Source organism: Caretta caretta, chromosome 5 (assembly GCF_965140235.1).
Source record: "Caretta caretta isolate rCarCar2 chromosome 5, rCarCar1.hap1, whole genome shotgun sequence".
NCBI lineage: Eukaryota > Metazoa > Chordata > Testudines > Cheloniidae > Caretta > Caretta caretta.
The window spans coordinates 1033942-1054559 of NC_134210.1; the positions used below are offsets into that span (position 1 = coordinate 1033942).

The 20618-nt window shown below is 52.8% G+C and overlaps 1 protein-coding gene across 1 annotated transcript in view; it reads right to left on the reverse strand.

Annotated features, from left to right (window-relative positions):
- Positions 1–20618, reverse strand: part of GBA2 (glucosylceramidase beta 2) — a 64625-nt gene that overhangs the window by 34773 nt on the left and 9234 nt on the right. The window contains 5 exon segments of the mRNA XM_048834688.2: positions 2750–2852; positions 3533–3772; positions 10308–10526; positions 12125–12240; positions 13507–13598. Of these exon segments, the coding sequence (XP_048690645.2) occupies positions 2750–2852; positions 3533–3772; positions 10308–10526; positions 12125–12240; positions 13507–13598 (770 nt within the window).

The following is a 20618-nucleotide window of genomic DNA, read 5'->3' on the forward strand; positions in this document are numbered from 1 at the left end:
TGGGAAACTGGAGTGTCTGAGGAAATTGCTTGTATGACTTCTGGTTAGCCAGTGGGGTGAGACCGAAGTTCTCTCTGTTTGGCTGGTTTGATGCCTTAGTAGTAAAGGACCCCCAGCCTTGGGCTGTGACTGCCCGGCTCTGAGCAATTTGTCCTGAATTGATACTCTCAGAAGTGTCACGCCAAAGACCACTTTGTTACACCCTGAAGCATGAACTTTAGAGACATAAAACATAAATCGGAAAGGACTCCCAGGGCTGTCAAACTCTGCCCTGTTATCCCAATACTTTACCTCATTTTTCAGTTAAGATAATAAGGAACATGGGCATGATGGCTGATGGAAAGGAGTGTACAGAAATAGAAATTACCACATCTGAACTGGAAGAAAAAATCAAAGAACATAATGTGCTGTAATCAGGGGGGCCAGATAATTTTCATCCCAGAATACTGAAAGAGGTGGCTTATGAGGGTGCTTATTCAGTAGCAAGGATTTTTAATAAATCTGTCTATTTGGCATTAGCACTTTATGCCTGGGGAATAGCTAACACTGTACCTATAATTAAAAAAGAGGAAAAAAGTGATCTGGGCAATTGTAGAGGTCTGACCTCAGCACTATGCAACACTTTGGAACAACTTGTGAAAGAAAGAATAATTATATTAAATTCCTGGCGGTAAACAGAAAAGGGGATGTTGTGCAACATGGGTTACCAAAGGTAGATCATGCCAGATTAACCTGATTTCCTTCTTTGATGAAATTCAGTGTATCTGTAAACGTTGGTTGCGTCTTCCCTTGACTGGTGAACTCTTGATCACATACTGATGTGATTCTGGGTGAACTGTTGATTGGTTGAGAATAACCAAGTGTCCTGATTTAACACTTCAGAGGGGTAGCCGTGTTAGTCTGGATCTGTAAAAGCGGCAAAGAGTCCTGTGGCACCTTATAGACTAACAGACGTATTGGAGCATGAGCTTTCATGGGTGAATACCACTTTGTCGGATGCATGGAGTGGAAATTTCCAGAGGCAGGTATAAATATGCAAGCAAGAATCAGGCTAGGGATAAGGAGGTTAGTTCAATCAGGGAGGATGAGGCCCTCTTCTAGCAGTTGAGGTGTGAACACCGAGGGAGGAGAAACTGCTTTTGTCGTTGGCGAGCCAGTCACCGTCTGGGTTTAATCCTGAGCCGATGGGGTCAAATTTGCAAATGAACTGAAGCTCAGCAGTTTCTCTTTGAAGTCTGGTCCTGAAGTTTTTTGCTGCAGGATGGCTGCCTTTACATCTGCTATTGTGCGTCCAGGGAGACTGAAGTGTTCTCCTACAGGTTTTTGTATATTGCCATTCCTAATATCTGATTTGTGTCCATTTATCCTTTTACGTAGGGACTGTCCAGTTTGGCCAATGTACACAGCAGAGGGGCATTGCTGGCACATGATGGCATAGATTACATTGGAGGATGTGCAGGTGAATGAACCGGTGATGGTGTGGCTGATCTGTGGACAGTCCCTACGTAAAAGGATAAATGGACACAAATCAGACATTAGGAATGGCAAGATTCAAAAACCTGTAGGAGAACACTTCAGCCTCACTGGACGCACAATAGCAGATGTAAAGGTCGCCATCCTGCAGCAAAAAAACATCAGGACCAGACTGCAATGGGAAACTGCTGAGCTTCAGTGCATTTGCAAATTTGACCCCATCAGCTCAGGAGTAAACCCAGACGGTGACCGGCTCGCCAACGACAAAAGCAGTTTCTCTTCCCCCAGTGTTCACACCTCAACTGGTAGAAGAGGGCCTCATCCTCCCTGATTGCACTAACCTCGTTATCCCTAGCCTGATTCTTACTTGCATATTTATACCTGCCTCTGGAAATCTCCACTCCATGCATCCGACAAAGTGGGTATTCGCCCACGAAAGCTCATGCTCCAATATGTCTGTTAGTCTATAAGGTGCCACAGGACTCTCTGCTGCTTTTACTGATTTAACACTATTCATGCTAAAAGTTGACCTGAAAAGAGCCTAGCACTAAATTAGTAAACTAGCGCTCCCTGGACTCAATTCAAAGGGATTAGCCTATTAGATTCTATTTGAAGATTGGCTGGAACACTTAAGACAATTGGCAAATCTAGTTTATTTGATGTCACCTTTAAAATCTGACCCGCATCTCAACAAATTCATAAAATTGACCCTTTCATGTTTACAGTGATTTAAACAGCTAGCAAGGAGGTGCCTTCAGAGGCACAAGGAACCAGCTGGAGAATATTCTAATGCCTTTTTGGAATGTCTGCTCCCCGTATCTCAGAACACAAGAACAAGAGGACAGTCAATGAACTTCAAAGTCGGAAAATTCACATCCAATTAAAGGAAATGCATGTCCACACAGTGCACAATTAACCTGTGGAACTCACTACCACAGGAAGTTGCTGAGGCCAAGAACTTAGCAGGAGACAAAGAGAGAAGATGGACATTTCTAGGGCTGACAAGACTACCCAGCGCGATCATAGCAGGGATATTAAACCTCCGGCTTCAGGGTTTAAACCACTCTCTCACTATCAGAGAGCAGGATGAGCTCTTTGTAGGAGGCCGATTATCCCACAGCAGCTACTGTGGGTCTCCCACCTTCCTCTGAAGCAGGGACAGTACTGAACTAGGTGGGCCTTGGGTCAGACCCAGTCTGGCAGCTCCCTGCCTCGCTGGCGGCAGAGCTGTGCACCCCTCTGCTCAGAGAGTTACCTGGCCCGTGCATCACCTCACCTGCCGGAGAGCCCAGCCTGCCGTCCTGAAGGAGGTCTTGCCACACCGCCTGCCCTGTGCCAGCAGGGTTGAACGCTGTGAAGTGGGTCACTCTTGTGCCAGCCTAGCGGAGGAAGAGAAGGACGCGCTAAGTCTGGGGGAGCCGTTCATTTCTAGCAGCACGGCTAACACGGCTGGCTGACCGCGCCCAGGCCCCTGGCAGTGTTCAGGACTGGATCTCAGGGAGAGTCACTCCTTTTCTGGTAAGCCACTGGCCCCAACTCTGTACCCCCATCAATCCCAGCTCCCCCCGCACCCCAGGGACCTGGAAGTCCAGGTCTTACCCATCCCCCAGCCTACAGAGGGGATGACAGGGAGTAAGAGCCCTTCAGAGCCTACGACCCACTTTCCTGCCCTCCCTGGAACTGGGGCCAGCACTAGGGCCCTGAGCCCAGGGCCTCCCAATGGCCACAGCCCCCTTCTCCCCCCGGTGCAAACACACCCCATCCATGCCTCACTGGCTCCCCCGTGGCTGCAGAGCAGAGTTCAGTGCCCAGCTCCGAAGCTCCAGGGCTGAAGCCTGCAGCAGCTGCCCCTCCCCCATGCCCACAGACACCGCTGTAGCTGGAGAGCCCGGTGCTGGGAGCCCTGCCCCTGGGATCAGGCAGGGACAGACTGAGGGGCACAAGAACCTCCCCAGAACCCAAATCCTGCAGGCGCTGAGCCTCTGCCACCAGGGACAGATGCGGGTGCCCCCCACCCCCAGCACTGAGACACAGCAGCCTGCCCAGCCTGCCCCTCTACCTGCTCCCTGGCGGAGATGGCGAGGGTGTAGGGGTTCACGGGGCTGCAGTGATGCAGCAGGACTCCTGAGACCCGTGCGTCGTCCTTCTCCAGGCTGAAGGGCTCGTTCCAGTGGCCCCCTCTCTTGTCCTCCTTGGTGCCCATGCCATTCTGCAGGGTCAGCATGATGGAGACGTCCACGGCCTCATCGCTGCTGTTCTCCAGCTCCCAGACGAACACTCCCACGGGCAGGCTGGTGTCCTGGGGAAACAGGCGCCAGGCGCATGCAGCTCGGAGCCTGCCAGGCAAACGGCCCGGAGCATCCCCCCGCACCACAAGGAGCTGGCTGGGCCGGGGCGCTGCAGGGGCACTCCTGCTCTGGGGAGCAACGGGGCCGCTGCAGCAAGGCCTGGGGACTCCTTTGCTATAGCGAGCGGCGGAGGGCTCAGGCCAAGGCTGAGGGCCCAGAGCACAGGGCACCAGTGCCGGAGGACAGCTCTGCACCAAGCTGCACCAGGGAGGCATGCCCACAGTGCTGGAAACGAAGGGGTAAAGGCCCTCAGCCTTGGCCTGAGCCCTTCTTCACGGCCGAGGATGTGAGAGAGATTCCCAAACCTGAACCATACTTTTTGGGTGACAGATCTGAGGAACCGTCCCAGATGGAGGTATCATTAGAGGTGGTTTCGGAACAAATTGATAAATTAAACAGCAATAAGTCACCAGACCAGATGGTATCACCCAAGAGTTCTGAAGGAACTCAGATGTGAAATTGTAGAACTACTAACTGTAGTCTCAAAAAGAAAAGGAGTACTTGTGGCACCTTAGAGACTAACAAATTTATTTGAACATAAGCTTTTGTGAGCTACAGCTCACTTCATCGGATGCAACTGTAGTCTGTAACCTATCATTTAATTCAGCTTCTGGACCAAATGACTGGAAGATATGGTATATCTCAGGTATGTTGGCAACAAGAAGAAAGCCAAGGAAAGTGTGGGCCCCTTACTGAATGAGGGAGGCAACATAGTGACAGAGGATGTGGAAAAAGCTAATGTACTCAATGCTTTTTTTGCCTCTGTCTTCACTAACAAGGTCAGCTCCCAGACTGCTGAGCTGGGCATCACAAAATGGGGAAGAGATGGCCAGCCCTCTGTGGAGATAGAGGTGGTTAGGGACTATTTAGAAAAGCTGGATGTGCACAAGTCCATGGGGCCGGACGAGTTGCATCCGAGAGTGCTGAAGGAATTGGCGGCTGTGATTGCAGAGCCATTGGCCATTATCTTTGAAAACTCGTGGCGAACCGGGGAAGTCCCGGATGACTGGAAAAAGGCTAATGTAGTGCCAATCTTTAAAAAAGGGAAGAAGGAGGATCCTGGGAACTACAGGCCAGTCAGCCTCACCTCAGTCCCTGGAAAAATCATGGAGCAGGTCCTCAAAGAATCAATCCTGAAGCACTTGCATGAGAGGAAGGTGATCAGGAACAGCCAGCATGGATTCACCAAGGGAAGGTCATGCCTGACTAATCTAATTGCCTTTTATGATGAGATTACTGGTTCTGTGGATGAAGGGAAAGCAGTGGATGTATTGTTTCTTGACTTTAGCAAAGCTTTTGACACGGTCTCCCACAGTATTCTTGTCAGCAAGTTAAGGAAGTATGGGCTGGATGAATGCACTACAAGGTGGGTAGAAAGCTGGCTAGATTGTCGGGCTCAATGGGTAGTTATCAATGGCTCCATGTCTAGTTGGCAGCCGGTGTCAAGTAGAGTGCCCCAAGGGTCGGTCCTGGGGCCGATTTTGTTCAATATCTTCATAAATGATCTGGAGGATGGTGTGGATTGCACTCTCAGCAAATTTGCGGATGATACTAAACTGGGAGGAGTGGTAGATACGCTGGAGGGGAGGGATAGGATACAGAAGGACCTAGACAAATTGGAGGATTGGGCCAAAAGAAATCTGATGAGGTTCAATAAGGATAAGTGCAGGGTCCTGCACTTAGGCTGGAAGAACCCAATGCACCGCTACAGACTAGGGACCGAATGGCTAGGCAGCAGTTCTGCGGAAAAGGACCTAGGGGTGACAGTGGACGAGAAGCTGGATATGAGTCAGCAGTGTGCCCTTGTTGCCAAGAAGGCCAATGGCATTTTGGGATGTATAAGTAGGGGCATAGCGAGCAGATCGAGGGACGTGATCGTCCCCCTCTATTCGACATTGGTGAGGCCTCATCTGGAGTACTGTGTCCAGTTTTGGGCCCCACACTACAAGAAGGATGTGGATAAATTGGAGAGAGTCCAGCGAAGGGCAACAAAAATGATTAGGGGTCTAGAACACATGACTTATGAGGAGAGGCTGAGGGAGCTGGGATTGTTTAGCCTGCAGAAGAGAAGAATGAGGGGGGATTTGATAGCTGCTTTCAACTCCCTGAAAGGGGGTTCCAAAGAGGATGGCTCTAGACTGTTCTCAATGGTAGCAGATGACAGAACGAGGAGTAATGGTCTCAAGTTGCAGTGGGGGAGGTTTAGATTGGATATTAGGAAAAACTTTTTCACTAAGAGGGTGGTGAAACACTGGAATGCGTTACCTAGGGAGGTGGTAGAATGTCCTTCCTTAGAGGTTTTTAAGGTCAGGCTTGACAAAGCCCTGGCTGGGATGATTTAACTGGGAATTGGTCCTGCTTTGAGCAGGGGGTTGGACTAGATGACCTTCAGGGGTCCCTTCCAACCCTGATATTCTATGATTCTAAGATAGCTAATGTGATGCCAATTTTTAAAAAGGGCTCCAGAGGTGATCCCGGCAATTACAGACCTGTAAGCCTGGCTTCAGTACTGGGAAAATTGGTTGAAACTATAATAAAGAACGATTTCAGAGTAACAGCCGTGTTAGTCTGTATTCGCAAACAGAAAAGGAGGACTTGTGGCACCTTAGAGACTAACCAATTTATATGAGCATAAGCTTTCGTGAGCTTCATTCATCCGATGAAGTGAGCTGTAGCTCACGAAAGCTTATGCTCATATAAATTGGTTAGTCTCTAAGGTGCCACAAGTCCTCCTTTTCTTTTTATAATAAAGAACAATACTGTCAGACATATAGATGAACATAATTTGTTGAGGAAGAGTCAACATGGTTTTAGTAAAGGGAAATCATGCCTCATCAATCTACTAGAATTCTTTAAGGGGGTCAACAAGCATGTGGACAAGGGGGAGCCAGTGGATAAAGTGTACTTCCATTTTCAGAAAGCCTTTGACAAGGTCCCTCACCAAAGGCTCTTATGCAAAGGAAGCTGCCATGAGATAAGAGGGATGGTCCTCTCATGGATTGGTAACTGGTTAAAAGATAGGAAACAAAGGGGAGGAAAAAATGGTCAGTTTTCAGAATGGAGAGAGGTAAATAGTGGTGTCCTCAAGGGGTCTGTTCTGGGCCCAGTCCTATTCAACATATTCATAAATGATCTGGAAAAAGGGGTAAACAGTGAGATGGCAAAATTTGCAGATGATACAAAACTACTAAAGATAGTTAAGACCCAGGCAGACTGCAAAGAGCTACAAAAGGATCTCTTAAAACTGGGTGACTGGGCAAGAAAATGGCAGATGAAATTCAATGTTGATAAATACAAAGTAATGCACACTGGAAAACATCATCCCAACTATACATATAAAATGACGGGGTCTAAATTAGCTGTTACCACTCAAGAAAGATCTTGGAGTCATTGTGGATACTTCTCTGAAAACATCCACTCAATGTGCAGGGGCAGTCAAAACAGTGAACAGAATGCTGGGAATAATTAAGAAAGGGATAGACAATAAGACAGAAAATATCATGTTGCCTATATATAAATCCATGGCACACCCACATCTTGAACACTTCGTGCAGTTCTGGTCGCCCCATCTCAAAAATATATATATTGGATTGGAAAAGTTTCAGAAAAGGGCAACAAAAATGATTGGGGTATGGAATGGCTTCCATATGAGGAGAGATTAATAAGACTGGGACTTTTCAGCTTGGAAAAGGGGAGAGATGATTGAGGTCTATAAAATCATGACTGGTGTAGAGAAAGTAGATAAGGAAGTGCTGCTTATTCCTTCTCATAACACAAGAACTATGGGCCACGAAATGAAATTAATAGGCAGCGGGTTGAAAACAAACAAAAGGAAGTATTTTTTCACACAGTGCACAGTCAACCTGTGTAACTCCTTGCCAGAGGATGTTTTGAAGGCCAAGATTATAACAGGGTTCAAAAAAGAACTAGGTAAATGCATGGACGATAGGTCCATCAATGGCTATTAGCCAGGATGGGCAGGGATGGTGTCCCTAGCCTCTGTTTGCCAGAGGCTGGGAATGAGCAACGGGGATGGATCACTTGATGATTCCCTGTTCCGTGCATTCCCTCTGAAGCACCTGGCATTGGCCGCTGTCGGAAGACAGGATACTGGGCTCGATGCACCTTTGATCTGACCCAGTGGGGCCATTCTTATGCTCTCCGGGGCAACCTCACGCCCAGGCACGGGGCTGACCCGAGGCTCGGACAGCGAGAACAGGCCGGGAGCTAGGCAGCACTCAGCTGGATTACACACAGGGCTGCACCGCTGGCTACCTGCACTTGTCGGGGAATTGGGGGATCACGCGCCTTCTGTGGCAGCTTCCCCGGCCTGGGGAGCAGCTGGACCTGAGTGATTCCAGCTAATCAACAGCATCGCTGCCGAAGTCTCCCGTGGCGAGGGTGAGCCGGGCTGGGGCCCAGCTTATAGACTGGCCATGGGGAGGGGAGGGCAGCGAGAAGCTGTTGGGAGCATCCCCTGGGGCAGGACAGCCAAACACTCCCATGGGCTCCAACAACAGTGGCTCCATGCCCCCTCTGCGGGGTCAGCGCCAGAGACTGCCCTGGAGCCCCCAGGACCTCTGTGCTCTGGACACAGGCAGCTGGGCAGCGAGGCTAGGGGGCCGTATGTAGGTCTGGGACAGGCACCAGGAACAGGTAAGAAAGGGGGAGCTCAAAGGGGCAGAAACTGCAAAAAGGGGGCAGGCGGGTGAGAACTGCCGGTGAGAAAACCTTGGGGTGCAAGACTTCACAGGGGCCCTGCCCTGACACACCCCAGACTGCCTCTGGTGGGAGGGCAGCATTTGATAGAAATGAGGAAGGAAGAAAGCCCTGCAGCCCTCCCCTCTAGCCTGTCCGCATTGCTGCCTGGCTGGGGAAGCCCCAGAACTAACCGGCTCTGGCAGGTCACCAGCCAACCAACCAGCTGAACTGCTGACTCCCCTTCTCGCTCGTCCGGCTAGGCAGACCCAATTCCCGGGGGCAGGGCTGAGCCCTTCCCCACAAGTCTGTAGCACCCATGGCCTCGTGGTGCTGCTGAACGACACGTAGGCGCATAGAGGCTGCTGGACTGGGCCCGGCTCATCTACTCCAGTGTTCTGGACCCAGCAGCAGATGGTCTGTGTAACGCGGCACCCCGGGTGGGCACAGGAGTCGCTGCAGCCTGAGCTAGGAGACCCAGTTCCATCAGCCACAGGCTGCTGCAGACTCAGCCCTCCATCCGGTGCAGCATCACGCCGCGGCAGGCCGTGATAATCTGCCTGGAGGAAGCCTCCCCCTGGAGACTGGGCTAAATCCTGGAGCAGGGGCATTTACAGCATTTAATTTTGTAACACTGGACATTCTTGTTACCGATATGAGCGTCCAATCCCTGTTGAGCTCTTGGCCCCAGCACCATCCAGTGGCAGTGCATTCCACAGGATAATTCTACAACATGTGGGAAAGCATTTCCTTTTATCCATTGTGAATGTGTCCTTGTTCCTATGCTATGAGACAGGGAGAGCAGATGTTTCTGCTACACCTTCCCCTCCCTGTCATTCTTCTGTGATTTTATCGCATCCACCCTGATTCAGCTACACTCAAAGGCAACGGCCTCAGCCTTACAGTCTCTCTTTGCTGGAGACCATTCTTTGTTCTCGCTGCCCATCTCTCACCCTCCCCCAATTCTGTTTATAAAGTAACGACTGCCCCTGCACACAGCCGGGTACCTGCGGCAGGGCAGACCAGCCCACTGCCCCCGCCGGCTTTGGGAGGACACAGCCCAGCCGGCCGGAGACTGTCAGTGCAGCTTTCCCTTGGCGGGTTTCCAGCTGCCACCTCTCACCCAGAGTCCTCAGGAACTTCCCAGCCCTCTCTGCCTTATCCTCTATCTGGGCCAAAGACCAAGCAGGCTTTTATCTGCCTCTTTGTGGCCCTACTGCCAGGCCCCAGGGGCGAGGTGAGGCAATGGAGTGATAAGCAAAGGCAGATAAGGAAAAACCTGCTGGTGACAGAATGAGAGGGATCTGGGCCGGGGCAGGATGGAGGCCTCTCCCACGCCATCCCCCAGGCGCCCAGGCCTGGTGCCCAGGCCGTGACTGAGACCATCGCCCAGGCGCCCAGGCCTGGTGCCCAGGCCGTGACTGAGACCATCGCCCAGGCGCCCAGGCCGTGACTGAGACCATCGCCCAGGCGCCCAGGCCGTGACTGAGACCATCGCCCAGGCGCCCAGGCCGTGACTGAGACCATCCCCCAGGCGCCCAGGCCGTGACTGAGACCATCCCCCAGGCGCCCAGGCCGTGACTGAGACCATCCCCCAGGCGCCCAGGCCTACTGCTTTATCTGCCAGCCAGGAACTCCAGGCTCCATTCCCAACCCCTCATGTCGCTCTGCGCTGATCCCTCCAGTGGAGGCCAGGGAGAAGCAGACCCCCTGTGAGGAGGACAGTGACTACGAGGGGTTAGACCCCGACGGAGGCAGGGATGAAGGCTGGAGAAGGGGGAGCCTCACCTGGTAGTCGTTTGGGATGATGGGGCTGATCTGCCGGCAGGTGAGCACCACGTCCTGCCCAGGAAGCTGGTAGACGGTCCAGGCCCGAGGGTACAGGGCGTGGTAGAAGGCGTAGTGGCCGCAGTAGCCCCAGTTCCAGCCCTGCAGCACGCTGGGTCTCTCCACAGACAGGACCTGCTGGTAAACGGTCTGTCCCTTCCGGCGCAAGCAGATGGTGAACTGGGAGAGGAGAGCACAGAGTACTGAGATGGGAAGGCTGGGCAGCCCCCCGGAGCTGGGCACGCTTCAACTCCGGCAGCAGAACCCTCCCCAGCACTGGCTGCCCAGGGCAGCTCAAAGAGCTGGATCGGACCTATAGGCCCTAAATGGCCCGCGTCCTGCCCACCCCACAGACCGTGCATCTCCCTTTGCAGCCACTCACCAGCCCTGGGCTGGCTCGGAGGGGTGGGTGGTCGGGCATTCCCAGCCAGGGTGCTGGGCTTTGGACTCACTTCAAGTGCAGCAGTGACTGTTGTCATCCGCCGGGCAGAGGGGACGGGAACGCAGGCCCCGAGGGCGCTCACAGGGAGGCTGCCCAAGAGATCTGGGCAGGGAACAGCCAACTCGGCCCCGGGGGGACCCTGCGCCGGAGGGGGCAAAGTCACACGGCAGGTGGCAGAGGAGCCACCAGAACCGCGAGGGAGGAGCTCACCGACAACGGAAGCGCTGGGAACCTGCCTCCAGCCGCTACATGGCTGCTCAGCCTGCTGGGGCTTGGGCTGCACGGAGTGCAAATCAGCTCAACCAGCTCTGCAGACAGCCTCCCGCCTGGCCGGCTCCGGCACGGCTGTGTCCTGCCGGCACCAGGGGGCGTGGAGCTGCTGCAGCCGCCCTCACTCCCTCGAGCCCGCTGCTGTGCAGGTGCGGCTCTGAAACCGTGGTCCTGGGCCAGGGTCAGCACCACAGGCCGTGCGCCGCGTCTCGCTGCGGGTTTTATAGGATGCGTCAGCTCTGCTGCAAAGCCGGAACACTGGGCTCCTGACGAGGCGTGCGCCCCAAAGAGCCCTTGGCCCCTTTCCCCGGGCATCGGGGCCTTCACCCCAGCATCTCGGCTCAGCCCCAACTCGCCGAGCCCACCCTGCCTGTCCAGCCAACCCTGCAGTCCCAGGGGCCAGGGCAGAGGCTCCCGGGCCAGACCCAGATCCTGCTGTGACTGCCCTGCCAGCCCATGGGGTCAGATTAGGGCAGGAGGGAAAGGAACTGGCAGTACCAGGTGCGGCTGCAGCACGTCCCCCAGGGCTCCATCCTGGGCAGGCACCATGCTCACTAGCCCTAAAGCCCTCGTGCAGTCTGGGCCGCTCAGGACCCCAGACGGCTCAGGCTGGGCCTGTGGCTCCCAGCCCCTCCCATTGCTGTGCTGATCTGTCACTCGCTCACTGCTCATGTCACCCTGACAGAATAATTGGCAAAGGCGGTCCCTGAGCGGCCGTGCGAGGAGCTAACGACCTGGGGCTGGGCAGCAGTGACCCTGCCGGCACGGCTGCTGGGAGCTGCTCCATGGCCCACGCTGCCAGAACCACGAGTTTCTCTTGGCCACCTCCTCCTCTACCCCATTGCACAGCGCTGTCTAGCAGCTGCCACGTTCCACCCGAGAGGTGGCTGCATGGCAGTGGGGAGTGGGGTGGAGCCATGCCCATACCGTACCCTGGGCGCAGAGGGGGATCGGGGCCTTCAGGCTGCACCGCCTAGCGTGGATAACGTGCCCAGCCCGCGGAGGAAAGGGCATGCCAGGGGACCAGGCGGCAGGACCCCACAGCCTGCAATGCAAACACACCCACCTGGTCAGCTACGACTGTCTTGTAGTGGTACACGCCGGGATTCAACTGCCATCGACAGAACTCTCCCCTCCAGCCTCGTGTGATGGTACCTCCCCCAAACCCACCCAGCGGGCACCCTGTGGGAGAGACCAAGCAGCAGATTCACTCCTCCCTGCAGGAACCTGGCATGAGAGAGGGGCTAGCGGGACATGGGGAACTTGCACTGAGCAGGGGAGGCGGAGCTCCACTCAGTCCAGTACAGCCCAGCACCCGCCCGCCCGCCCCCTGGGGACCTCCCGCAGCACCCACCTGCCCCACAGCACCCGCCCCCTGGAGTTACCCCCGCAGCACCTGCCCCCTGGGGGAACCACCACAGCACCCACCTGCCCCACAGCACCTGCCCCGAGGGTACCTCCCGCAGCACCCACCTGCCCCACAGCACCCGCCCCCTGGAGTTACCCCCGCAGCACCTGCCCCCTGGGGGAACCACCACAGCATCCACCTGCCCCACAGCACCCGCCCCCTGGGGGAACCACCACAGCACCCACCTGCCCCACAGCACCCGCCCACCGGTGAACCCCCGCAGCACCTGCCCCCTGGAGTTACCCCCGCAGCACCTGCCCCCTGGGGGAACCACCACAGCACCCACCTGCCCCACAGCACCCGCCCACCAGTGAACCCCCGCAGCACCTGCCCCCTGGGGGAACCACCACAGCACCTGCCCCCTGGGGGAACCACCACAGCACCCACCTGCCCCACAGTACCCGCCCCCTGGGGAAACCAACACAGCACCCAACCACCCCACAGCACCTGTCCCGAGGGTACCTCCCACTGCATCCACCTGCCCCACAGCACCCGCCCCCTGGAGTTACCCCCGCAGCACCTGCCCCAGCACCCACCCCCCAGGGTACCTCTTGCAGCAGCCACTGCCTGCCCCGCAACACCTGCCCCCTCTGGTAACCCTCACAACACCCACCCGCCCCACAGCACCTGCCCCCTGGGGTAATCCCCGCAGCACCGCCCCAGCACCCACCCCAGTACTCCCAGCACCCACCCCTGGGGATAACCCCTGCAGCACCTGCCCCCTCTGGTAACCCCCGCATCACCACCTATACTCAGGGTTACCCACAGAACTCACCTGCCCCGCCGTGCGCCCCCCCACACCCGGGGTAGCCCCACAGCAGCTCCAGCTGGCGGCCGCCTTGGGGTGTCTCCTGCTCTGCCCGCACCAGCATCCTCCCATCCACAACTGCCTGCCCTAAGCCCTCAGCCCTGGGGTAACCATAGCATCTTCCCACCTGCCCCCCCAAACCTTGGGCTCAGGGAGACTCCATCCAGCTTCGGTGCCCCAGAGTGACCCTGCTCCCCCCCACGGCCCCCTCCAGGGCGGGCTGGCAGCTCACCGTAGATCTGGCGCAGGGGGAGCGGGTTGAACAGGTCGATGACGGGACACTTCTTCTCCACGTGTGTCTTCCTGTACCACCACCGCAAATACCTGCCGAGGGGAAGGGAGACCTGAGGAGGGCCACAGTGGGTCATGGCCCCAGCCTGCCCAAGGAGAAGGGAACGCAAGTGGCCCTGGGCAAACTCGCCCGTGCCCACCTGGGGAACGAGTCGGCTGGGGTCCCAAGAGGCCTGACCGTCAGCCGACGGCAGGACAGCACGTGGCAGAAACGCGCCGTCTGAGCGAGTGAGACACACCCCACACCCCAGGGCAGGGCAGAGCACCATCCTCCTACCGTCCCCCACAAGACCAGAGCCGAGCCTGGAGCGCGGGGAAGGAGGCAAAGAAATGCAGGGCGGGCGACAGAGCGGGAGGCCCTTGGCGTTGTGGGGCGAGCGCCGAGCCCCGGAGAGATCCAGAGCCCGCAGGAGGGACGAGGAGTCGCCACCCGAGAACACACAGAAGAAGCGACCAGGGCGCAAGGAGACCCGTGAGGGGCCCAGGGGCCAAGGGAGGATGCAGGAAGCAGCCGACAGGTCAAGAGAACGATGGAGCCTCGGGATGTTTCCAGCCTGGGCCGACTGACCAGCGCCTGGCGCCTTCATTGTCGTTGCCTCAGCGATTCTAAAGCCAGAAGGGACGACTGTGATTGTCCAGTCTGACCCCCGGCACGGCGCGGGCCCTCGGACCGGCCCGGCCCGGCCCGACCCCCGGCACGGCGCGGACCCTCGGACTGGCCCGGCCCGGCCCCCCGCACGGCGCGGGCCAGAGAACTTCCCCATAATAATTCCTAGAACAGATCTGTTAGAAAAACATCCCAACTTGATTTAAAAGTTGTCAGTGATGGACACTCCACAACCACACTTGGTAAGCTGTTCCAATGATTAATTACCCTCACTGTCAAAAAGGTACACCTTATTTCCTATCTGAAGTTGTCTAGCTTCAGCTTTCAGCCACTGGATCATGTTGTATCTGTCCCTGCTAGATAGATGAGCACTCCGTTATCAATATTTGTTCCCCACACATGCAGTGTAGTTTTCTCTCTCACCAACAGAAGTTGGTCCAATAAAATATATTGCCTCCCCCACTTTGTCTTTCTGTTCCCCATCTAGGTACATACAGACTGGAATCATGTCACCCTTAACCTTCTCTTTGTTAAGCTAGATATATTGAGCTCTTTGAGTCTCTCACTACAAGGCAGGGTTTCTAATTCTCTAATTATTCTCGTGGCTCTTCTCTGAACCTTCTGCAATTTCTCAACATCCTTTTTGAACTGTGGGCACCAGAGCTGGACACAGGAGTCTGCCGGTGGCTGCACCAGTGCCATATTTAGCATAGAATCATAGAACTGGAAGGGACCTCGAGAGGTCTCTAGTCCAGTCCCCTGCACTCACGGCAGGACTAAGTATTATCCAGACCATCCCTGACAGGTGTGTGTCCAACCTTCTCTTAAAAATCCCCAATGATGGAGATTCCACCACCTCCCTGGGCAATTTGTTCCAGTGCTTAACCACCCTGACAGTGAGGAAGTTTTTCTTAATGTCCAACCTAAACTGCCCTTGCTGCAATTTAAGCCCATTGCTTCTTGTCTTATCCTCAGAGGTTAAGAAGAACAATTTCTCTCCCTTCTCCTTGTAACAGCCTTTTATGTGCTTGAAAACTGTTATCATGTCCCCTCTCAGTCTTCTCTTCTCCAGACTAAACAAACCCAAGTTTTTCAATCTTCCCTTATAGGTCATGTTTTCTAGACCTTTAATCATTTTTGTTGCTCTTCTCTGGACTTTCTCCAATTTGTCCACATCTTTCCTGAAATGTGGTGCCCAGAACTGGACACAAGACTCCAGTTGAGGCCTAATCAGCCTGGAGTAGAGTGGAAGAATTACTTCTCGTGTCTTGCTCACAACACTCCTGCTAATACAGCCCAGAATGAGGTTTGCTTTTTTTGCAAAAGTGTTCCACTGTTGACTCATATTTAGCTTGTGATCCACTATGACTCCCAGATCCCTTTCCGCAATACTCCTTCCTAGGCAGTCATTTCCCATTTTGTGTGTGTGCAACTGATTGTTCCTTCCTAAGTGGTGTACTTTGCATTTGCCCTTATTGAATTTCATCCTATTTACTGCAGACCATTTCTCCAGTTTGTCCAGATCATTTTGAATTTTAATTCTATCCTCCAAAGCACTTACAACCCCTCCCAGCTGGGTATCGTCTGCAGACTTTATAAGTGTACTCTTTATGCCATTATCTAAAGCACTGATGATGATATTGAACAGAACCGGACCCAGAAATGATCCCTGTGGAACCTTTCAGCATGACTGTGAACCACTGGTAACTACTTTCTGGGAATGGTTTTCCAACCAGTTTTGCACCCACCTTACAGTAGCTCCATCTAGGCTGCATTTCCCTAGTTTGTTTATGAGAAGGTCATGCGAGACAGTATCAAAAGCTTTACGAAAGATATACCACGTCTACTGCTTCCCCCCATCCACAAGACTTGTTACCCTGTCAAAGAAAGCTCTCAGGTTGGTTTGACAGGCATGATAAGACCCAACAGCATACTTGGCATTGTACATCCAGATCATTACTGGCCCCTGTCCAGGGAGCTGGCAGACCAGTGCTGAGCCAGACACTGCAGATCTGGCACAGACTGCTGGCACTGGGCTTGCTACGTACACACATGCTGATGTGAACCTTGCCCTCCTGTCCCCCCCATGCCCTTCGGTTACCATCTTCACCAATGGTGTTTTGTCTAGAGGGAGAGTCCACTGGGGCAGACCCTAGTGTAAGCACAGTTCATAGAATATACAGAAGATTAGGGTTGGAAGAGACCTCAGGAGGTCATCTAGTCCAACCCCCTGCTCAAAGCAGGACCAACCCCAACTAAATCATCCCAGCCAGGGCTTTGTCCAGCCTGACCTTAAAAACCTCTAAGGAAGAAGATCCACCACCTCCCTAGGTAACGCATTCCAGTGCTTCACCACCCTCCTAGTGAAATAGTGTTTCCTAATATCCAATCTAGACCTCCCGCACTGCAACTTGAGACCATTATTCCTTGTTCTGTCATCTGCCACCACTGAAAACAGCCGAGCTCCATCCTCTTTGGAACCCCCCTTCAGGTAGTTGAAGGCTGCTCTCAAATCCTCCCTCACTCTTCTCTTCTGCAGACTAAACAATCCCAGTTCCCTCAGCCTCTCCTCATAACTCATGTGCCCCAGCCCCCTGATCATTTTCGTTGCCCTCAGCTGGAATCCCTCCAATTTGTCCACATCCCTTCTGCAGTGGGGTGCCCAAAACTAGATGCAATACTCCAGGTGTGGCCTCACCAATCCCGAATAGAGGGGAATAATCACTTCCCTCGATCTGCTGGCAATGCCCCTACTAATGCAGCCCAATATGCCGTTGGCCTTCTTGGCAACAAGGGCACACTGCTGACTTATATGCAGCTTCTCGTCCACTGTAATCCCCAGGTACTTTTCTGCAGAACTGCCGCTTAGCCATTCGGTCCTTAGTCTGTAGCGGTGCATGGGATTCTTCCGCCCTAAGTGCAGGACTCTGCACTTGTCCTTGATGAACCTCATCAGATTTCTTTTGGCCTAATCCTCCAAATTTGTCTAGGGCCTTCTGTATCCTATCCCTACCCTCCAGCATATCTACCTCTCCCCCAGTTTAGTGTCAACTGCAAACTTGCTGAGCGTGCAATCCATCCCATCATCCAGATCATTAATAAAGATGTTGAACAAAACCGGCCCCAGGACAGACCCTTGGGGCACTTTGCTTGATACCAGCTGCCAACTAGACCTTGAGCCGTTGATCACTCCCCGTTGAGCCCGACAATCTAGCCAGCTTTCTGTCCACCTTATAGTCCATTCATCCAATCCATACTTTTTTAACTTGCTGGCAAGAATACTGTGGGAGGCCGTATCAAAAGCTTTGCTAAAGTCAAGATATGTCACGTCCACCGCTTTCCCCATATCCACAGAGCTGGTTATCTCGTCATACAAGGCTATCAGGTTGGTCAGGATGACCATTGCAGCATGGTTTGAACAGATGCAGCCCATCCCAGTTTCAAATCCTACCTCATGGGACTTGTAAAGTGTCCTTTAGGTGCTACATAACTAAAGCAAACGTGGCTCTGTACAGCAGGGGGCTGTGCCAACCCTAACCTCTCCCTACCCGAAGGCTCTTCAGCGTACAGGCAGATGTGAACACAACAAGTCCAAGATGGAGCACAGCCAGAGCGGGGCCTGGCCACGACAAGTGGAATGCTCCAGGGAATGGCACGTGACAGCATTTTCTATCTGAGACTGAACCAAAATGCTGTTTAAAAGGAGTTACTGAAAATACAAGCCCGGTTTCCCTAAAGGCAGATGATGAGCCGGCTTCAGGTTGACCCCTCCGGCCTGGGAAGGGTGGCTGATAGACCAGAACAAGCCTGGGCAGGCCTCCTGGTGGGGGTGGGAAATAGTAATTTAGCGTGAGACACCAGATTCTGGGTGCGTGCGGAGAGAGGCTGAATCCTGGGTATGCTCGCTCCAGCATGCCGCTTACATTTCAAGAGGGGCTGCAGGAAACGCAAAGCAGCAAATACAATATAGACTGAACCCGGAACACATGCCGTGGCCATCAGTGGTAGGGACACAGACATTCGCCTCCTGCTCAGAGGGCACCCCGTGCAGATGGCCCTCTATAGGCTGTATGGCATGACTTGAACAAGATTGTACATGGCCACAGAGTCACCTGCCCTGACTTCAGAGAGACACTGGTCCTGGGTCTGTAACACACGGCAACCGCCCACAAGGCTCCAGGGCACTGGCCTTGGAAGCAGGGTAGGGGGATGCAGAACTGACCTTAAGGGCTTTCCCTGGGGGGTAGCACTTTCTGAGCACTGGACAGATATTAAGAAATGAACCCTCCCCATCCCGGAGACAGGCCAGGGCATCTTTCCATTGGTTGAACAGGTCTAGACATGACAGAAAGGGGAGGGGTCTTATGCAAGGTCACACAGCGCACAGCGTCAGAGCCAGGATTGGCCCTCAGCCCCCTGGCTCTGAGCACTGGGCTCGCACCTGCTTTGCACACTCAGACACCACAGTGGTGAGCATGGTTACAGCCTCGACAGAACAGAACAGGGGATCTCAGCCCGGCAAACGGGTACAAGGCAGCCACAGGACTCAGAAACACCTTCACTGGAGCAGACAAAAGGTCCCCTAGCTCAGCAGCCTGCCCCCAGGAGAGGCCAGGAGGGACCATTGTGATTATCCAGTCTGACCCCCTGCACAGCACAGGACCTAGGACCAGCCTGACCCCCTGCACAGCACGGGCCGTAGTGATGTCTGACCACCTGCACAGCACGGGACAGAGAACTGCCCCAAAATAATTCCTAGAGCACATCTGTTAGAAAAACATCCCATCTGGATTTAACAATTGTCAGTGATGGAGAATCCATCGCAGCTCTTGGTAAACTGTTCCAACAGTTACTTCCCCTCACTGTTAAAAATGTGTCTTATTTCCAGTCTGAATTTCCTGCCCTGGATCATGCTCTACCTCTATCTGCTAGATTGATGAGCTCTCTATTATCAATATTTGTTCCCCACGAGGTACTTATTGACTGGAATCAAGTCACCCCTTAACCTTCTCTCTGTTAAGCTAAACAGGTTGAGCTCCTGGAGTCCATCACTATAAGGCAGGTTTTCTCATCCGTTACTCATTCTCATGACTCTTTTCTGAACCTCTCCAATTTATCAACATCCTTCTTGAATGATGGACACCAGAGCTGGACATGGTATTCCAGCAGTGGTCTCACCAGTGCTGTACACAGAGGTAAAATCACCTCCCTGCTCCTACTGACTACCTCCCATTTATGCATCCAAGGATAGCATTAGCCTCTTGGCCACAGTGTCTTCCTGGAAACTCAAGTTCAGATGATTATTCTACACAACCCCCAAATCTCTAACATTTTATCACCACTGAAAAGCAGGGTGGATTTGATTTAAATCAAAGTTATTTAAATCATTATTTAAATCACTAGTCAGGAAGACTCGATTTAATCATGGATTTCTACATGAAAGTGCATTCTTGTTGGTTGTTATAACCTGAATACACGTTCCTCACCGCTCAGCAAGAGAGAGACGTAGGCTTCAGTTTTAGAAGGTACACACTATACATTTTTAAAGTGATTTATTCTGAAAACTTTTCAGATTAGTTTTACAGCTATATCAGAAAATGAATGATTGTTTGGTTATTTCATTTACCAAAGGTAACTGAAGCAGATATTTATGAAGTCATTGGGAGGTGAACTATCTCCAATTCAACAGGTTAATCATTAATATTTGGAGATTTTCTTGCCATGCTGTATTAGGAGGAGATCACCACCAGACAGACATTTAAATTGTTGTAATTAACTAAAACAACAACGTGATGTATTCTGGATTATTTTTCTTCAACAACAAACATATAGTATTTTAACAAAACAAGCATATGAATTTTTTAATTTAGTTAAACATTCAAGTTTTTTAAAATCAGGTTTGTTTTTGTTAAAATTGTTTTTAACTTAAATAGTTAAATGAAATATTTTTTTAAAAAAGCAAAAATCAATTGACTATGTCAGCCAGGTCAACATGAGAAACTTAAAATATTGGTTTCTGCAGTCGTCTTCACCTTCATTTTCCTGTTTGTTCATAATCTGGAAAAGAAAAACAAGCTTTTCTGCTTCTTCAGGTCCCAAACGATTTCTCAATTTGGAATGGTTTCAGAGTAACAGCCGCGTTAGTCTGTATTTGCAAAAAGAAAAGGAGGACTTGTGGCACCTTAGAGACTAACCCATTTATTTGAGCATAAGCTTTCGTGAGCTACAGCTCACTTCATCGGATGCCATCCGATGAAGTGAGCTGTAGCTCACGAAAGCTTATGCTCAAATAAATGGGTTAGTCTCTAAGGTGCCACAAGTACTCCTTTTCAATTTGGAATGAATTAGTCCAAAGGAAGAAAATATTCTTTCTACACTGGAAGAAGCAGCTACTGCTGTTAAAAGTGAGATTATCACTTCAACAGTCTCTGAATCCAAGTGCTTAA